The sequence below is a fragment of the Lipotes vexillifer genome, unplaced genomic scaffold (genome assembly GCF_000442215.2).
Source record: "Lipotes vexillifer unplaced genomic scaffold, Lipotes_vexillifer_v1.1 scaffold858, whole genome shotgun sequence".
Classification (NCBI taxonomy): domain Eukaryota; kingdom Metazoa; phylum Chordata; class Mammalia; order Artiodactyla; family Lipotidae; genus Lipotes; species Lipotes vexillifer.
In genome coordinates, this window is record NW_006788467.1 from 1,124,814 (window position 1) to 1,140,138 (window position 15,325).

At 37.5% G+C, this 15,325-nt stretch overlaps 1 protein-coding gene across 1 annotated transcript in view; it reads right to left on the minus strand.

Annotated features, from left to right (window-relative positions):
• The window catches only part of SPAG17 (sperm associated antigen 17), a 227,316-nt gene that overhangs the window by 63,409 nt on the left and 148,582 nt on the right, over nucleotides 1-15,325 (minus strand). The window contains exons 28-31 of the mRNA XM_007461630.1: nucleotides 15,222-15,325; nucleotides 10,358-10,575; nucleotides 6,298-6,442; nucleotides 4,479-4,633 (exon numbers count right to left, since the gene is read on the minus strand). The exon at nucleotides 15,222-15,325 is cut by the window's right edge and continues 74 nt beyond it. Coding sequence (XP_007461692.1) covers nucleotides 4,479-4,633; nucleotides 6,298-6,442; nucleotides 10,358-10,575; nucleotides 15,222-15,325 — 622 coding nt within the window. The remainder of the gene's footprint in view (nucleotides 1-4,478; nucleotides 4,634-6,297; nucleotides 6,443-10,357; nucleotides 10,576-15,221) is intronic.

Genomic DNA, 15,325 nt, shown 5'->3' on the forward strand with positions numbered 1-15,325 from the left:
AAAAAAAAAAAAAAAAAAAAAAAAAAAAAAAAAAAAAAATATATATATGTATACTGTCTTTTATATTTACCTATATAGTTACCTCTAACATTGCTCTTTATTTATTTGTGTGTATTTGAGTTACTGTGTAATGTTCTTTCATTTCAGCCTGAAGGATTCCCTTTAGATTTTCTTGTAGGGGATGTCTAAGAGCAATGAATTCGCTCAGTTTTTGTTTTTCTGGAACTATCTTGATTTTTTCATTTTAGAAGGATAATTTTACTGAATGAGTTTCTGTTGATGATCTTTTTCTTTAATCATTTTGAATATGTCATCTCACTGCCTTCTAGACTTCATAGTTTCTGATGAGAAATCAGCTATTACTCTTATTGGAGATCCCTCATATTTGATGAGTCTCTTCTCATTACTTTCAAGATTCTCTCTTCGTCTTAGACAGTTTGATTATGATGTGTTTAGGTGTGGATCTCTCTGAGTTTATCCTACTTGAAGTTTGTCGAGATTCTTGCATGTATAGACAGTTTTTATCAAATTTGGGAAGTTTTAAGCCATTATTTCTTCAAATAATATTTCTGCTTTTCTCTCTTTTCCTTCTCAGACTCTCATTATGCATGTGTTAGTATGCCTTATGGTGTCCCACAGGTCTCTGAGGCTCTGTTCATTTTTCTTCATTTTTTTTTCTCTCTCTTCCTCAGATTGGTTAATCTTAACTGACCTATTTTCAAGTTTGCTGATTATTTCCTCTGGCAGCTAAAATTTGATGTTGAGCCTCATTAGTAAATTTTTCATTACAGTTATTATGCTTTCCAACTCCATAATTTCTATGTGGTTCTTTTTTTACAAAAAATAATTTATATGTATTGATATTCTATACTTGATGAAAAACCATTCTCATACTTTGCTTTAGGTCTTTACACAAGGATTCTCTCAGTTTTTTAAACATAACATCTGACTTAAATTTCTTTGTCTATTTAAGTGCAAAGTCTGGGTTTCCTCAGGGGTAGTTTCTATTGATTGCTTCCTCCTTCCCCATCCCTGTTTATGGGTCATAATTTACCTTTTTCCCATGTCTCATAATTTTTTGTTGAAAACTGGACATTTCAAGTAGTATAATGTACAACTCTGGAAATTAGATCGTTTCCCCAGGGCTTGTTATTGTTGCTTTGTTGTTGTTGCTGTTTATTCCGTGATTTCCCTGAACTATTTTTTTAAAGTTTGTATTTATTGTCAAGAGTGGGCCTAACATATTTGTTTGGTTGCTTAGAGGTCTGCTCATAACTGGGCAGATATTTTCTTTAGTATTTTACACTAATATGTCTTTCAGCTTCTGCTGAGGGCTCCGTTTGCATATTGACATATTTTTTTCAATGCTCTAGCAGGAAGTTTGTAATTCCACCTTAGCTTCACTCCCTGCTTGTGCAGAGCCTCTTGATCAGAAAGAGTGAAAGATCAGGGCTTTCTTTTATGGGCGTGGACACAGCCCTGCACTTGAGTATGGCTTCCAGATTCCAGGGAATACGTCAGAGCTTTTGAAAGCCCTCTGTGGACTTCTCGTTCCCCTTCTTTTCCTTTAAACTCTTTTGTTCAGCCTCTTGTTTGTTATTGCCACTTCGACAGCTATAATGTTAAATAATTACCTCTGTTTGGGGAAAAGGCTGTTTTTAGGGAGTGAGCTCTGAGTCAGATCAAATAAAGACAACCCATGTGAGTGGGTGTTTCCAGGGAACGGCCAGACAGCTCAAACACTGACAATATTTTGTGGAGCTCTAAATCTTTTCTTCTTCTTTCAGTGGCTGCTGGCTTGCTGGCTTTCACTGCTATTTTGCATGTGAGAGTATTGATTTTCAAGGCTACCATGGAGCTGGGGGAGGGGAGGGGAATATGGCAAGTGAAATCACCACAATTTTTGCTGTTCTTCCCAAGATTCAGTCTTTTTTTTCTTTTTTTTGTCTTTAAATAAACAATCCTCAGAATATTTTAATCCTTTGGTTAATTTCTAGACTTCTGAAAAAGTTGATTTTGACAATACTTCCAGGTTTCTAGTTGTTTTTAGGGAGAGTAGATTTTCAGAAGTCCTTACTCCACCCTTCTGGAAGTTTCTCATATTGACTCTTCACCATTCCCCAGGCCCAGAGAACTCCACTGGACCTTGATGAGTTCTGAGGCTTCTCTGTGGTTTCAGGCGCATTTTAGAGTAGGCACTCGTGGCTGGTTAAATTTTCAATTTTCCCAGCCTCCACAGGTCCTCATCAAAATGGATCCAAACTGTCAGACTGACTCTGTAATTTACTGAGAGCTGCTCTGGACAGAAAAAGATGGCCTATAACTTCCATAATTAAGACATACCATAGGTGAAGGAACCATACAGAAGAGCCAGAAAGAAAACCTATAAAAAGGAGATGCTCTGCCTTCTAGGAAGTTAATCTGGAGAAACAGCTGTGCTGAAGCATAGAGACTCAACATGAAAAATATAGCAATGACTCATACATGTATGTATGTATGTATGTTAGCAAATAAAATTCTCATGGTTTTACATACCTATACTGCTCAGAATTTACTATAAATTTGCCTCTTTCAACTGATTTCACACACTGAGTAGAGGACAAGGCACCCTCCATTATGATGTTTGTTTGTGGTAGTACTGATAAAGACAAGGACTTTTAAAGTCCTTTTCAGTAGTATTCCTAAGAATGCTTCTTACCTTTCTCTATCTTCCCCCAAAGGAGTCAGGATCAGACTGGTATAGAAGAGTAGTCAAAAGCTTAGTCTAGCACACACACACATACACAGACACACCTTTCCCCGGAAAGACAGTAGGTCTTCTGGTCTAGAGAAAATGGTTTTAGTTCCTAAACCCAGGGATAGAGAAAGATTTCCCATGGGAGATAACAGACCCATTAATTGTCATCTTGTCTTCTTGAAATCCTCCAGCTGGGTGGATGTTCCCACCCCCACTTGTGGCACATTATAATCATAGAAGATAACAATTGTTACACCCACCTCCTTTTTGATGTTTTGAATAATCTTTCTAGTGCTGCCAAGGTACAATAGTGGCCAATATCAAGCTCTACTCTCCCTTTCATACATTGCCTAAAATCTGGCCTCCCTCATCACACTGCCCAATGTTCTCATGCTGGTGAGTGAGGAAATAAATGACAAATGTGCCAAGTCCAACAGAGGACAGGCAGAAGGTATTTTTGAATGCCAGCTTTCAATTCTATAAAACCACAGAATTACAAAATAGGTACAGCTAAACTTAGAGGTTTTTTTTCCAGTTGGGAACTAAGATATGTGTGTTTCTCAATAAGGAGCAATCAAGGTTGATCCTTCCTTAGTCTGCGTTTCAGGAGATTGGGCAAACAAGCGGCTATACAATAGTGTCAGGCACTGAAGGTCTCCAAGTTGGATCTCTTTTTTGTTACATCTCTTCGTTCAGTGGTAACTGTCATTGGTGCTAAAATTCCTTTGCCCCCATAGTTGTAACAACTAGAGTCTGGGGCCATGATAAAAATAAGGCCTCATCACAGCATCTTAAGAGAGTCTTATCATATCTGGTAGGACATATGATACTGGCATATGGATGCTGCCTAAAAAATTGGATATTCTGAATGCTATATAGGAAAAAAAGCACCCCCTTCTCCAACTGCAACATTTCACAGTCTTCTCTCGCTTTCAGTACCTTCCTTGCTACACAAGGATCTGCACAGGGTAAAGAGGGGGTAGGATAACATTATCGGGAGAGATGGGAGGGATAAACTGGCTTCAACAGCTTTCACAGAAACAAACATGTGTCACTGAGGTCTTTGTCCATCATCTTCTGGATTTGAGCTCTCAGTATCCTATGACCTTAGATGTGACACCATGGCACTTGTGTTCCTTCTCCAGCAAGTGGAAAGGCAAAGGCAAATCCTTCTAAGACTGAAGGGACTGCAGGCTGAACCCGGGTGATTGTGTTTAATGGGGAAATGCAAGGAGGCAGAGGAGTTTCTAGCAGTGCTCCTCCCCAGCCCTCCAAAGACAAAGCTGTGCTTCAGCTGGGCTAGCTGTCCTTCCATCCTGTGGGGACGTGAGGTAGAGTGGGGACAGACTGGAGGTGGGAAGGATGGGAGAGAGAGAATGAATAAGAGGTGGCAGGAGGTGAAGCTGGTCTGGTAGGGACAGGCCAGCACTGAATGCTTCTAACACCCACGGTGCCCATCACCTACCACATAAAGGATCCCCAGCAAATACACTATGGTTTATAAGCTTGATCCCCAAATACCCAAGAATTTAAAGACAAGCAGGACTATGTCTTCCTGGAATGGATTGTAAAAACAAGGTGAATAAATGAAAAGAGATTGAGAAGTGTGTTCTCAGATCCACTGAGACAAGAGAGCAACAGTCGTATATGTGGCAGGACTGTTCACGGCCCCCCGAGGAGTGGGTTTTCTTAGTCAAATTGACACTTACCTTTGGCACCCCTCATCCTCCCCCAAACCCACCTGGTACATTCCCTGTGGCTTTGCGATGATAGACGTCCCATCCCCAAAGGTGGTGCAGCAGCTACTGTCCTCGCAGTTGGTGATGACAGTGGCGTAGTGTGAACTTTCAATCCGCATGCACTTCACCTGCCTGGTGATCCTCTGAGGACCTTCGTCTGTGGGCAAATGCAAGGGAAGCAGGTCTGATAGGACGCACACATAGGGAACATGTCTGCCGGCTGACTCTGACTGTGCTCCTGCCTCCTGGCTACCTGGACTCGAAGTCAAGATCCAGTGTTGAGAACTCACCCCATGGGGCTGGAGTACGGGCTACTCTCTGTCAATGCAGTCATATTTCCAGAATATCTCTTAATTTAGTGTGCTCTTTTGTTCTCACCATTCTTTTTGAGAAATTGAAAACATCCGGAAAAGCACAAAATATAATTTAACTATTCATGCTCACTAATCAAAATTAACACTTGTTAATATTTTGCCATATTTGCTTCATTTTTAATATGTACATAAGAGAAAAATACAGATAAAGTTGAAGTTTACTGCTCTCCTTATCTCTGGGTTTATTCCTTTTTCTCACAATCCATTTTTATACTTTTATATAAATGTATGTATCAAAAACAACATATAGTATTTTGTGTACTTTAAATTTGCATAAGTTATATATTACTCTATGTATCATTCTACACCTGAATTTTTAACTTAACAATGTTTTGAGACATTTAGCCATCTTGATATATATGTGCATGTGTAAACAGGTGCATGTATGTGTGCACTTCATTCCTTTTAATTGCTATATAGTACTCCTTTGTAAGCATGTACCACATTTTATATTTCTATTCCACTGTTGATGGACATTTGTTTTCCCAATATTTTAATATTAAACTTGGTGTTGCAAGTAGCACCCCTATACCTGTTTCCTTGTTCAAATGTATAAGAGTGTCTTTCTATATATACCCAGAAGTAGAGTTAGTGTATTGTATGATATGCACATTTTCAATTTACCAGATATTTAAAAATTGCCCACCCAAGTGGCTCTTCTAATTTTCACTCTAACTAGCAGGGTGGAAAGGTTCCTCTTTTTCCAGTCACTTGCCCATTTGTTGCATTTAATTTGGCAATGAAGCATTTAAACTCTGGAATTAAAGAAAAGTGAGTCGGAATAATTTTTATTTAAAAATCGTTTTTAAATTTAGCTTAGGAAGGGTGGTAGGCTTCTAGATAATATGAAAGACTCTGGTTCATTAGTAGCTGCTGCTGGCTTTTCTCTTATATCACCTTTCTGATAATGAGAATTGTCAGAAAGAATTGAAGGAGGACCTACCTGAGGTCACCAATGTATGCAAATTAGATTCCTTAAGGATCAAAGGAAACAGGTCTGAGATCTAATGTGCAGGACAGTTGAGTCATGATTATTAACTTTTAGTTGCTACCCATCCAGGCTGTAAGTTTTTAGTGGTAAAAATGGAAAAGGCACTATTATTATCCATCAGCCAACTAGAGCTGTTACCACTTGCACGTCAGCTGAGGATAAAGATCATAATAAAGGGCCTCATTTGGATTGTGTGAGTATTCTTTGGCTGACATGAATTCTTCAAAAAAATTATTTTCTTATGTGTATTTTCAAAAATCAGTGAGGTTTCTACCTATCTTATTGTAAAGACATAGAATATTGTCATCTACTTGAAAAAGAATTTGAAAAAGAAGAGATACATGTATATGTATAACTGAATCACTCTGCTGTACACCTGAAACTAACAAAACATTGTTAATCAACTACGCTCCAATATAAAAGAAGAATTTTTTTAAAAGAAAGGAAAAAACTTACCTGTCTCTTGATCATCCGGAGAAATAATTTGATCTTCATAAACTTGATAAAAGGTTGTGATTCTGGTACCATCAGCATGATCCACTACCCGAGTACCATCTTTCTTTTCAATAATGATCACTTTGTCTTCTCGAGTTGTCATAACCTGAACATACAAAGGCAGAGCACCATCATTTGGTCAGGTTGTTAATCCCAAGTGTGCTTATTTTTACACCCCATTGATTACCATCAAAATCCTGGTTATTTAGAAGTAAAAATTTTATCTCATCTACTTGATCTAATCTTTATAACAGTCCTGGGAGGCAGGCAATGATATCCCCATTTTATGGATGAGGAAATTCAGGCTTAGAGAAGTTAAGAAACTTGCTGCAGGTCACTCAGCACGTGCCAGAGCTGATGCTGGACTAAGACCGTCTGACTTCAGAACTGGTGCTTCTTCCATGGTCACACATTTGTGAGTAAAAAGTTAACGTCAGGACTGATCTGACCCAGGTATGTCCAGGAAAATTGTCCCAGGTCCTGCTCCCTTGGAAACTACAGGTTTAAGATAAGCAAGGGACCACTGGTGTCTGTAGTGAGGGTTCTGATGTGGTCTGGTCTCCCCTGAGGAAACAATGCCAGAGCTTGGATTTTGTGTGTCAGTGCAGGGGGGCAGCATGGGTGAAAGGGGTGCTGGACACAAAGGATCCCAGGGAGCAATGGGCAGAGTGGTGAGAGCAAGGTTAGGAGTGAGGGACCAAACTGGGAAGATTATTAAGCATATTAAGGATACAGTCTTTATCCCGAGGCAGGCAAATCAGTAGTGAAGGGTTTTAAGTATGTGGACTAGAGTAAGAAACACAGAAAACATTCATTTAGTCCTAGCAAGTACTTCAGTCTGAAAGAACACTCAGACCTTTGTATCCTGTAGCTAAATGGTTCACCAGAGCAGCTCTAAACCCCCAGCTGTGTGTGTGTGTGTGTGTGTGTGTGTGTGTGTGTGTGTGTGTGTGTGTGAAGATGTGGCAGGCATGGAGATGCATAGCCCAGATCTTCCTTCAAGACAGGATTTGCTCCCCAGCTGTGTAGACTGAAGTTGGCAAAAAGCCTCCAGATGTCAGCTCTTCCAGCATCTGCCTCAGCTGCAGAGAGATGCTTTGCCTGACTCACATTGATCCAGGTGAACTTGGTCCAGTGACTGAGTGAGGCAGGAGTACACCGATATGGTTCCTGCTCCCAGACTTGGGACACTGGGACAGATGACACTGGCTTCTGAGCTCCTGCCAGTTAACCAAGGCTTTGTGGGGTCTGTATCACAGCTCAGCTTCTCCTCTGTCCAATCCTGCTTTCTCCCCATTCCTTTCACAAATGGTGGCCCTTATAAATATCTTGTACCACAAACTTCATTTCAGTGTTTGCTTCTGGAGACCCCAACTGTCAACAATGTATTAAAATTATATAATGCATATTTTTAAATCATTGAGTGCTTTCTAACTTATACTGTCCTAACTGTAAGGGACACAATTTGCACTGAAGTGTCCAGATGGATATGAGAGTGAGTTTGCTAGCTATGTTTTGACTCAAGTGTCTAGGGCTTTTGGGAGTAGGTCATAATTACATTTTTATCTTTTTATAGTAGGCAGAAATCACTATAAGAGAGAAGTGCACTCTGATCATTATTTTAAGTTCTTATCTTTGGCACTCTCAGCCAGTGGTAGATATAGATATGTATATCTGTCTATCTATCTATATCTATCTATCTATCTATCTATCGAATGTGTATAACAAGAAATACTGCTGTAGAATGCAGTGACTGAGAGCATGGACTCTGCAGTTAAGCTGCCTGAGTTCAAATTCTGGTTCCACAGCTGGCTGAGTGATTTAGGCAAGTTGCTAACCTTCTCTGGGCCCTAGTTTCCTTACCTGCAAAATGGAGCCAACACTAGTATTCCTCAGAGATGTTATATGGATTAAATGAGATAATGCTGGTAAAGTAATTCACACTTAATTGGTCATCAAGTTAGCAATGATAAATACTAGCTCTTTAACTCATTTATTTATTTTAGCTGTGGCACATAGCTTGTGGGATCTTAGTTTCTCAACCAGGGATGGAACTTGGGCCCTTGGCAGTGAAAGTGCAGAGTCCTAACCACTGGACCGCTAGGGAATTCCCTATCTAGTTTAGATATTCGCAAATTATTATTTAGAATTATTCCAACGTTTTATAACACCACATAACATTGACATTTTCTGATCACCATAGGGTAAGATAATCATTATTTTTAGTGGTGGCAAGAACACAATAGAAAGAATATTTACTGAACACCTGATGGTGCTAAATCTGGTATTAATCTTCCCAACTATTTTAGGTAATGACTATTCTTTCTATTTTAGGAGTAAAGATACTAGATTAGAAACAACCAAAGTCATATATCTAGTAAGAGGTGTGACTTGGGGTTCAAACCCATGACTGCCTCACAGCAAGGTCAGTGGCGCTCCTCTAAAATGTGATACTTCATGTCAGATATCATGAAAACACACATCCATTCTCAATTTTGTTTCATATGATCACCGCCCCTTATTTGCATAATAGTTAAGCATATGAGACCTAGAATACAACCTGGGGTCCACATTCTGAATCTACCACCTGCTGTGTGATCTTGGAAAAATTATTTAGCCTGTCTGTAGCTTAGTTGACTCATATGTAAAATGGAAACAACAATAGTTTGTCGTGAGAATTAAACAAGTTAGGATGTGGAAAACACCAAGAACAGTGACTGGCACACAGTGAGCGCTCAATAAATATTATTACTATTATTGTGATTGCTATTTGACTGTTGGGTGTCTATGCTTGAATCCAGGCTCCTGGATCTTGGTTTGTGCTTCCATAATGGTGCTAGGTATCAGTAAAGGAAATTGAGTGTCATTAACTAAGAAATATTAATCAAATTTGCATATTAAGCCAAATAATCTGTATCAGGGCTGAATTAAAGTGAGTCATTTGAAGTCACCAAAAAAAAAAAAACTATCCTGAGATGATATGTATCTTGAGTCTCACAACAGAGAACTAGCAAGCAATGTAAGAGATTATGAAACTATTTCAGAAGTAGGCTGAAGAAGAAAGGAAAATGCATTTGGTTAGATAAAGGAATTTATCTCAAGAGCAAGCAGACATTTTGCTTTCGACTATCAGCATGTGGTTGTAAACAAGTGCTGGAAGTCCAGAAACCAGAAATAAGGCATGCAGGAAATTCTTTGTCTTGTTAGATTTAGAGGGTGCTGCAAAGCTCCACGTAAGATATTAGAGGAATAGCTGAGGAATGGAAAGAGCCCAGTTTTTAGTCTCAACGACTGGTTCTAAACCTGGCTCCAGCACTTCCTGGTTACATTACTTAGCTTGCTGAGGCCCAGCTTCCTCATCTGTATAATATACACTGGTGTGAGGCCTGAATGAGAGAATGTATGCAAAACCCCTAACAGAAAGCCTATAGAAAATGCTATTGTGCATCCCAGGGGTTTCAATTTCACATCTGCTTGACAGATAAACAAAACCGTTATTTACTATACCACTCATTTGTCACTTTTTCTTAAGTTATAAATAAAATCTTTTTTATAGTTGCTTTGTGGTGGTGTTGAATTTTTGAGTTATTTAATGTGGGAATCTCATTAAATATACCATAAATTATTTGAAGTCAAGGATCATGAACAAATTTCTATGATTCATGTCAGGTACACACAAAAAGTAGGAATAAATCAGAACCCCTCACTTCTAGAAGATAAGACATATAAACAAATACATTCAACATAAAGAAATATAGGATATAATTAATCATATGTCTTAAAAGTGGAATAGAAAATTCATGATTTGTCTCTCACTTCAAGAATTAATATTTCATGATACACTACACTGGTCAAATGAACCACACAATATTTTTAGATTTGGAAAGATGGATCCATCCATTCATCCATACATCCACTACTTAACAAATAGTTATTGAAAATTTATTATTTGACAGGTATTCCTCCATGTGTTGTTTCAGAACCCTAACAATTTAGAAAAATTTGTAATAGTTTGCCATACCGTTCCATTGACAGGATCTGTGGCTTTAAAGGATAAAAGTGGGGGCAAGTCTGCTATTCTTTCTAATCCTTTGGTGCCAATCCGATTTCCTTGAGGTGTAGTTGTAAACCAGGTGCCAAAGGGAACCTCCACAGGAGTTACTGTTTGAATTGTTTCTGGGGGAGGTTCATGGCTTTCATTTTTATGTGCCATTGATGACTGATTTTTCTGACTTTTTCCTGTGGAAGTTCAAGTAAAATCAAATACAACAAATCAACTATACTCCAACAAAAATTTAAAAATTAAAAAAAAAATTAAAAAAATCAAATGCAACAATATAACTATAATATCACATGTAGAATTATTCATTAAGTTTTAATACAGTGTAGGTTACCTCAGACACAGAGAAATTCTAAGTGGTATTCATCAATTATACTATTTCTCAAGAAGCAAAAATTTCAGGTTATGAATATCTAAATCTTGGTACTTGAACCTTGGCTGGATTCCCATCACCTCCCACAAAACATACACGTGCATACACAACTCACTCTCCATGGCACAATACCCATTCTTGTCAATTTCTGTACACTTTTAGGTCTTGCTTACATCTCCCTAGATTCCAGATTTGGGGTCCTGTACCCTGGTTTTCAAAGCCTCTATTTTCTCCTGTGTATCTCTGAAATTTTTAGATTCCTTTTTTTGACTTATTATATTCTAGTATAATAGAGTATAATTTTAACTCTTCATTCCTCTGATTTTGTCATTTTTCTTCAGTCACAGGAAACATCTTTCTTCAGCCCTGGATCTGGAGAACATTACCAATCAAGCATATCCTTGGCCTCTCATATGGAGAGGATTTGTACAGTTTAATTACTACATTGATAATCATCTGATACACATTCCCCTCTCAACCCCTCCCCACCCCCATTCAATTAGAACAGGAAGATAGAACTGAAGAAACCCTCATGGAACCCTGTAAATATTATCTCAATCCCTCTACCTCTGGAGTAAAGGTAGATTTACTCCATTTGTATGAATAATAATGAGTAATCTCATTATTATTTGCCAGGCAAAATTTGCCAGTGTTGCCAAGCCTCGATGATGAAGTAAACTCAGACTGAGAAAAAAATTGCAAAAAATGTAGTAAAGGACTGTTGCCTCCGGGAAGATCCTTTAGATTCAGACCATGAAATGTGCATTGGGGCATGGATCTTGGTTTAAGATGCAGACTCAACTAATCAGGGGAACCAAAGAAGACAGATATATTTAGCTAAGCCTTTCCATTGCCCTAAGATTTAATTTGGACCTATTTGTATTTCCAGAGCATTAAAAGACAACTGAAAGATAGACCTGTAGAAATTATTTAGAATGAAGCTCAGAGAGCCAATGTGACAGAATTAATGAAAGAGAGGTAAAAGCTCTCTAATACACATTTAATTGGAATTCTTGAAGAAGAAGAGAAAGAAATGGATGATAAACAATATCTGAAAAGATAATATTGAGAAAGTTCCACAAGGAATGAAAGATACTGATTTACAGATTCAAGAAGCCCAATGTATTCCCATTTGGATAAATAAAAAGAAATCCACCCCTAGCTAAGTCATATTGATATTATAATAAAAAAGAAAATATTTTAAAGGCAGTTAGATTGTCTAACAACAATTAGACTGACAGCCAACTTTTCAACAGCAATAGTGGAAGCAAGAAAAATATGAAGAATTATTGTCCACATACTGAGAGAAAATACCTGTCAATCTAGAATTCTACACCCAGTGAAATCATTTTTCAAGAATGAGGACAACATAAAGACATTTTCAGAAAATATCTGTTTTGCAATAAATAGCTTAAAACTTCCAGTTAAAACACAAAAATGTCTAATTTTTAAAACATGCACCTATATGCTGCTCACAAGACACACTTTTAAACATAAACCATAGAAAGTAAAATAAAGTGTGGGAAAAGTTATACTGGAAAAGTTAAAGTTAAATAGCTGATGTAGCTATAAAAATACAAGCAAAATCAACATTAGAGTAAAAAAGAAACCTAGAATAAAAAGTCATTGTGTACTGATAAAAAGTTAAATTCCCCATGAAGATACAACAATTCTAAATTTGTAAGTATCTAAAATCATATCCTCAAAATATATAAAGGCAAATCTGAGAACTATAAAAAAGACACAGTTATTTCAGAAAAAAGAAATATGGATTAAACTGTAAGGAGTGAAGAGGCTATTCTACCCTTTCAGGAAATTTAAACATACTTCTGCTGAATAAGTTGACATTGTACATTAAAAAGTCCATAAGGATATAGAATAAGAAATGTCAAAGTTTGAATGTGAGGCATATATGGCCTACTGTCTGTTTTTGTACAGTCTGTGAAGTAATAATTCTTTGTACATTTCTACATAATTAAAAAATCAAAAGAATATTTTGTTATGTATGAAAATTATATTAAATTCAAATTTTAGTGACCATATAAAAGTTTTATTGGAACACAACACAGCATGCTCATTTGATTATGTATTTTCTAAGGCTACTTTTACACTACAATAGCAGAGTTAGTAGTTGTGACGGAGACCATATGGCTCCAAGTGTCTAAAACATTTACTATCTTGCCCTTTACAGAGAAGTTTCCTGAACCTGGATATAAATTGGACAACACAACTAACAAATTTGATCTAACAGATATAAAGAGAACTCTGTAACATGCTGTATAAATATATATATATATATATATATATATATATATACATAAAATAAATTAAATTAGAAAAAGAGAACTCTGTACTCAATAGCTGCAGGATATATGCAGTTTTCAACTTTTCAAACACAGACAGAATTTTTTAAAAAATTTGACCATATCCATTCCTCTGTCAATGGACATTTAGGTTGCTTCCATGTCCTGGCCATTGTAAATAGTGCTGCAATGAACATTGGGTACATGTATATTTTCAAATTATGGTTTTCTCCAGATATATGCCCAGGAGTGGGATTGCTACTTCATATGATAGTTCTATTTTTAGTTTTTTAAGGAACCTCCATACTGTTCTCCACAATGGTTTTACCAATTTACATTCCCACTGACAATGTAGGAGGGTTCCCTTTTCTCCACACCTTCTCCAGCATGTACTGTTTGTAGACTTTTTGATGATGGCCATTCTGACCGGTGTGAAGATGTCATACATGTATACCATGGAGTATTACTTAGCCATAAAAAAGCATGGAATAATGCCATTTGCAGCAACATGGATGGACCTAGAGATTATCATACTAAGTGAAGTAAGTCAAAGACAAATATCATATGATATCACACATGAAAAGATGCTCAACATTCCTAATCATCAGAGAAATGCAAATCAACCACAATGATATACTACCTCACACCTCTCAGAATGGCTATCATCAAAAAGAACACAAATAACAAATGTTGGAGAGGATGTGGAGAAAAAGGAACACTTGTACACTGTTGGTGGGAATGTAAATTGGTGCAGTCACTGTGGAAAATGTTATGGAGGTTTCTCAAAAAACTAAAAATAGAACTACCATATGACCCAGTATATCATTTCACTAAATTTTGAGTTATCAAAAAAAGAATTCACTTTGCCTCCATACAGTGTTACTGGGTACCATGATGAGATGTGTGAATCTGAGAGAAAAAGACTAAATCTTAGTCTCACAGATCATTAAAGGCATATGAGAAATTGAGAAAAATCTGTAATGCCTGAGAGATGGTGTAATTTAGGGGTTAGTTGCCCAGACTCAAATCCGAGCTTTACGACTTACTAGCTGAGAGACTTCAAGGAAGTTAGTTAACTTCTTTGTGTCTCAATTTTCTCATCCGTAAATCGAGATTATTAAGATACACACCTCACAGAGTTGTTGTGAGTATTCACTGATTTAATATTTTGAAGTATCCAGAATTGTGCCTGGTATACAAGCACACGTCTCCTATACATGAAGATCTCTTAAAATGAAAATGATGAACATCCCAACAGCAAACAAAGGAAAGATGTCAATAGAAAATTAACAAAAAGAAAAGAAAGCAACAAACATCTTTAAATGTTTAATCTCATCAGTAATCAATGAAATGCAAATTAATATAATAATAAGATGCATTAATTGTCTATCAAACTGAGTAACATGAAAAGAATGACAATACCCGGCATTGGCAAGGGTATGAGGAAGCAGACACTTTCATACTGTGCTGGAGGGAGGGGCATAAATTGCAAGTGTCTTGGAGGGGAGCAAGTCTGTGATTTAGATTATGGCAGACATGGTCGATTGCTTACACAACTCTTCTCCACCTTCCTTTTTCCTTACTAGTAGTGCTCATCTCCTGAGAAAAAAGCCAAACGTTTCAGATGCTGTTTTCCCAGCCTAGGTCCCCAACCAGGTTTAGTCAATGACATATAAGAGGAGACCCACTGGGGGTGGGGGAGACTGGTGTAATCTGGGGCTATTTTCCTCCCTGATAAAGAGAGACGCTTGAAAGCTCTTATGTTCACCCTCTTTCCTTTCTGCTTTGGAAGTTACCCTCGGGCCCTCGTGCCCGGAGCTGATGTGGCTCTCTTGCGATTTCGGGGAAAAGAGAAGGACAGAGAAGCCTACACAGAGACTTGATACCACTGATCACTCATCTAACCCTAAAACAGTAGTGTAGGCATTAGAACTAATGTCGTGTCAGAGTACATGATGACATAGGAAAATGTTTGCTATTTATTACATAGAGATAAAAGCAATTCATGAAACAATGTGTAATGCTGTGATTCCCACTGAAATTTGCATGCATTCAATGAAAAGATAAGTGTGATAATAATAATATTGAGCACTTATTAAGCCCTTGGCTTTATTAAATCCATTATAAATTGAGAGGCTTCGGTTATTACCTTTCTTTGTGATGACAGTCTCTGATGGTGCTGTTTCTGACTTTTGCTGAGAAACCGTGCTCATCAAGTCCCCGCTGCGAGGGCTTGCTGGCGCGTCAGCAGGA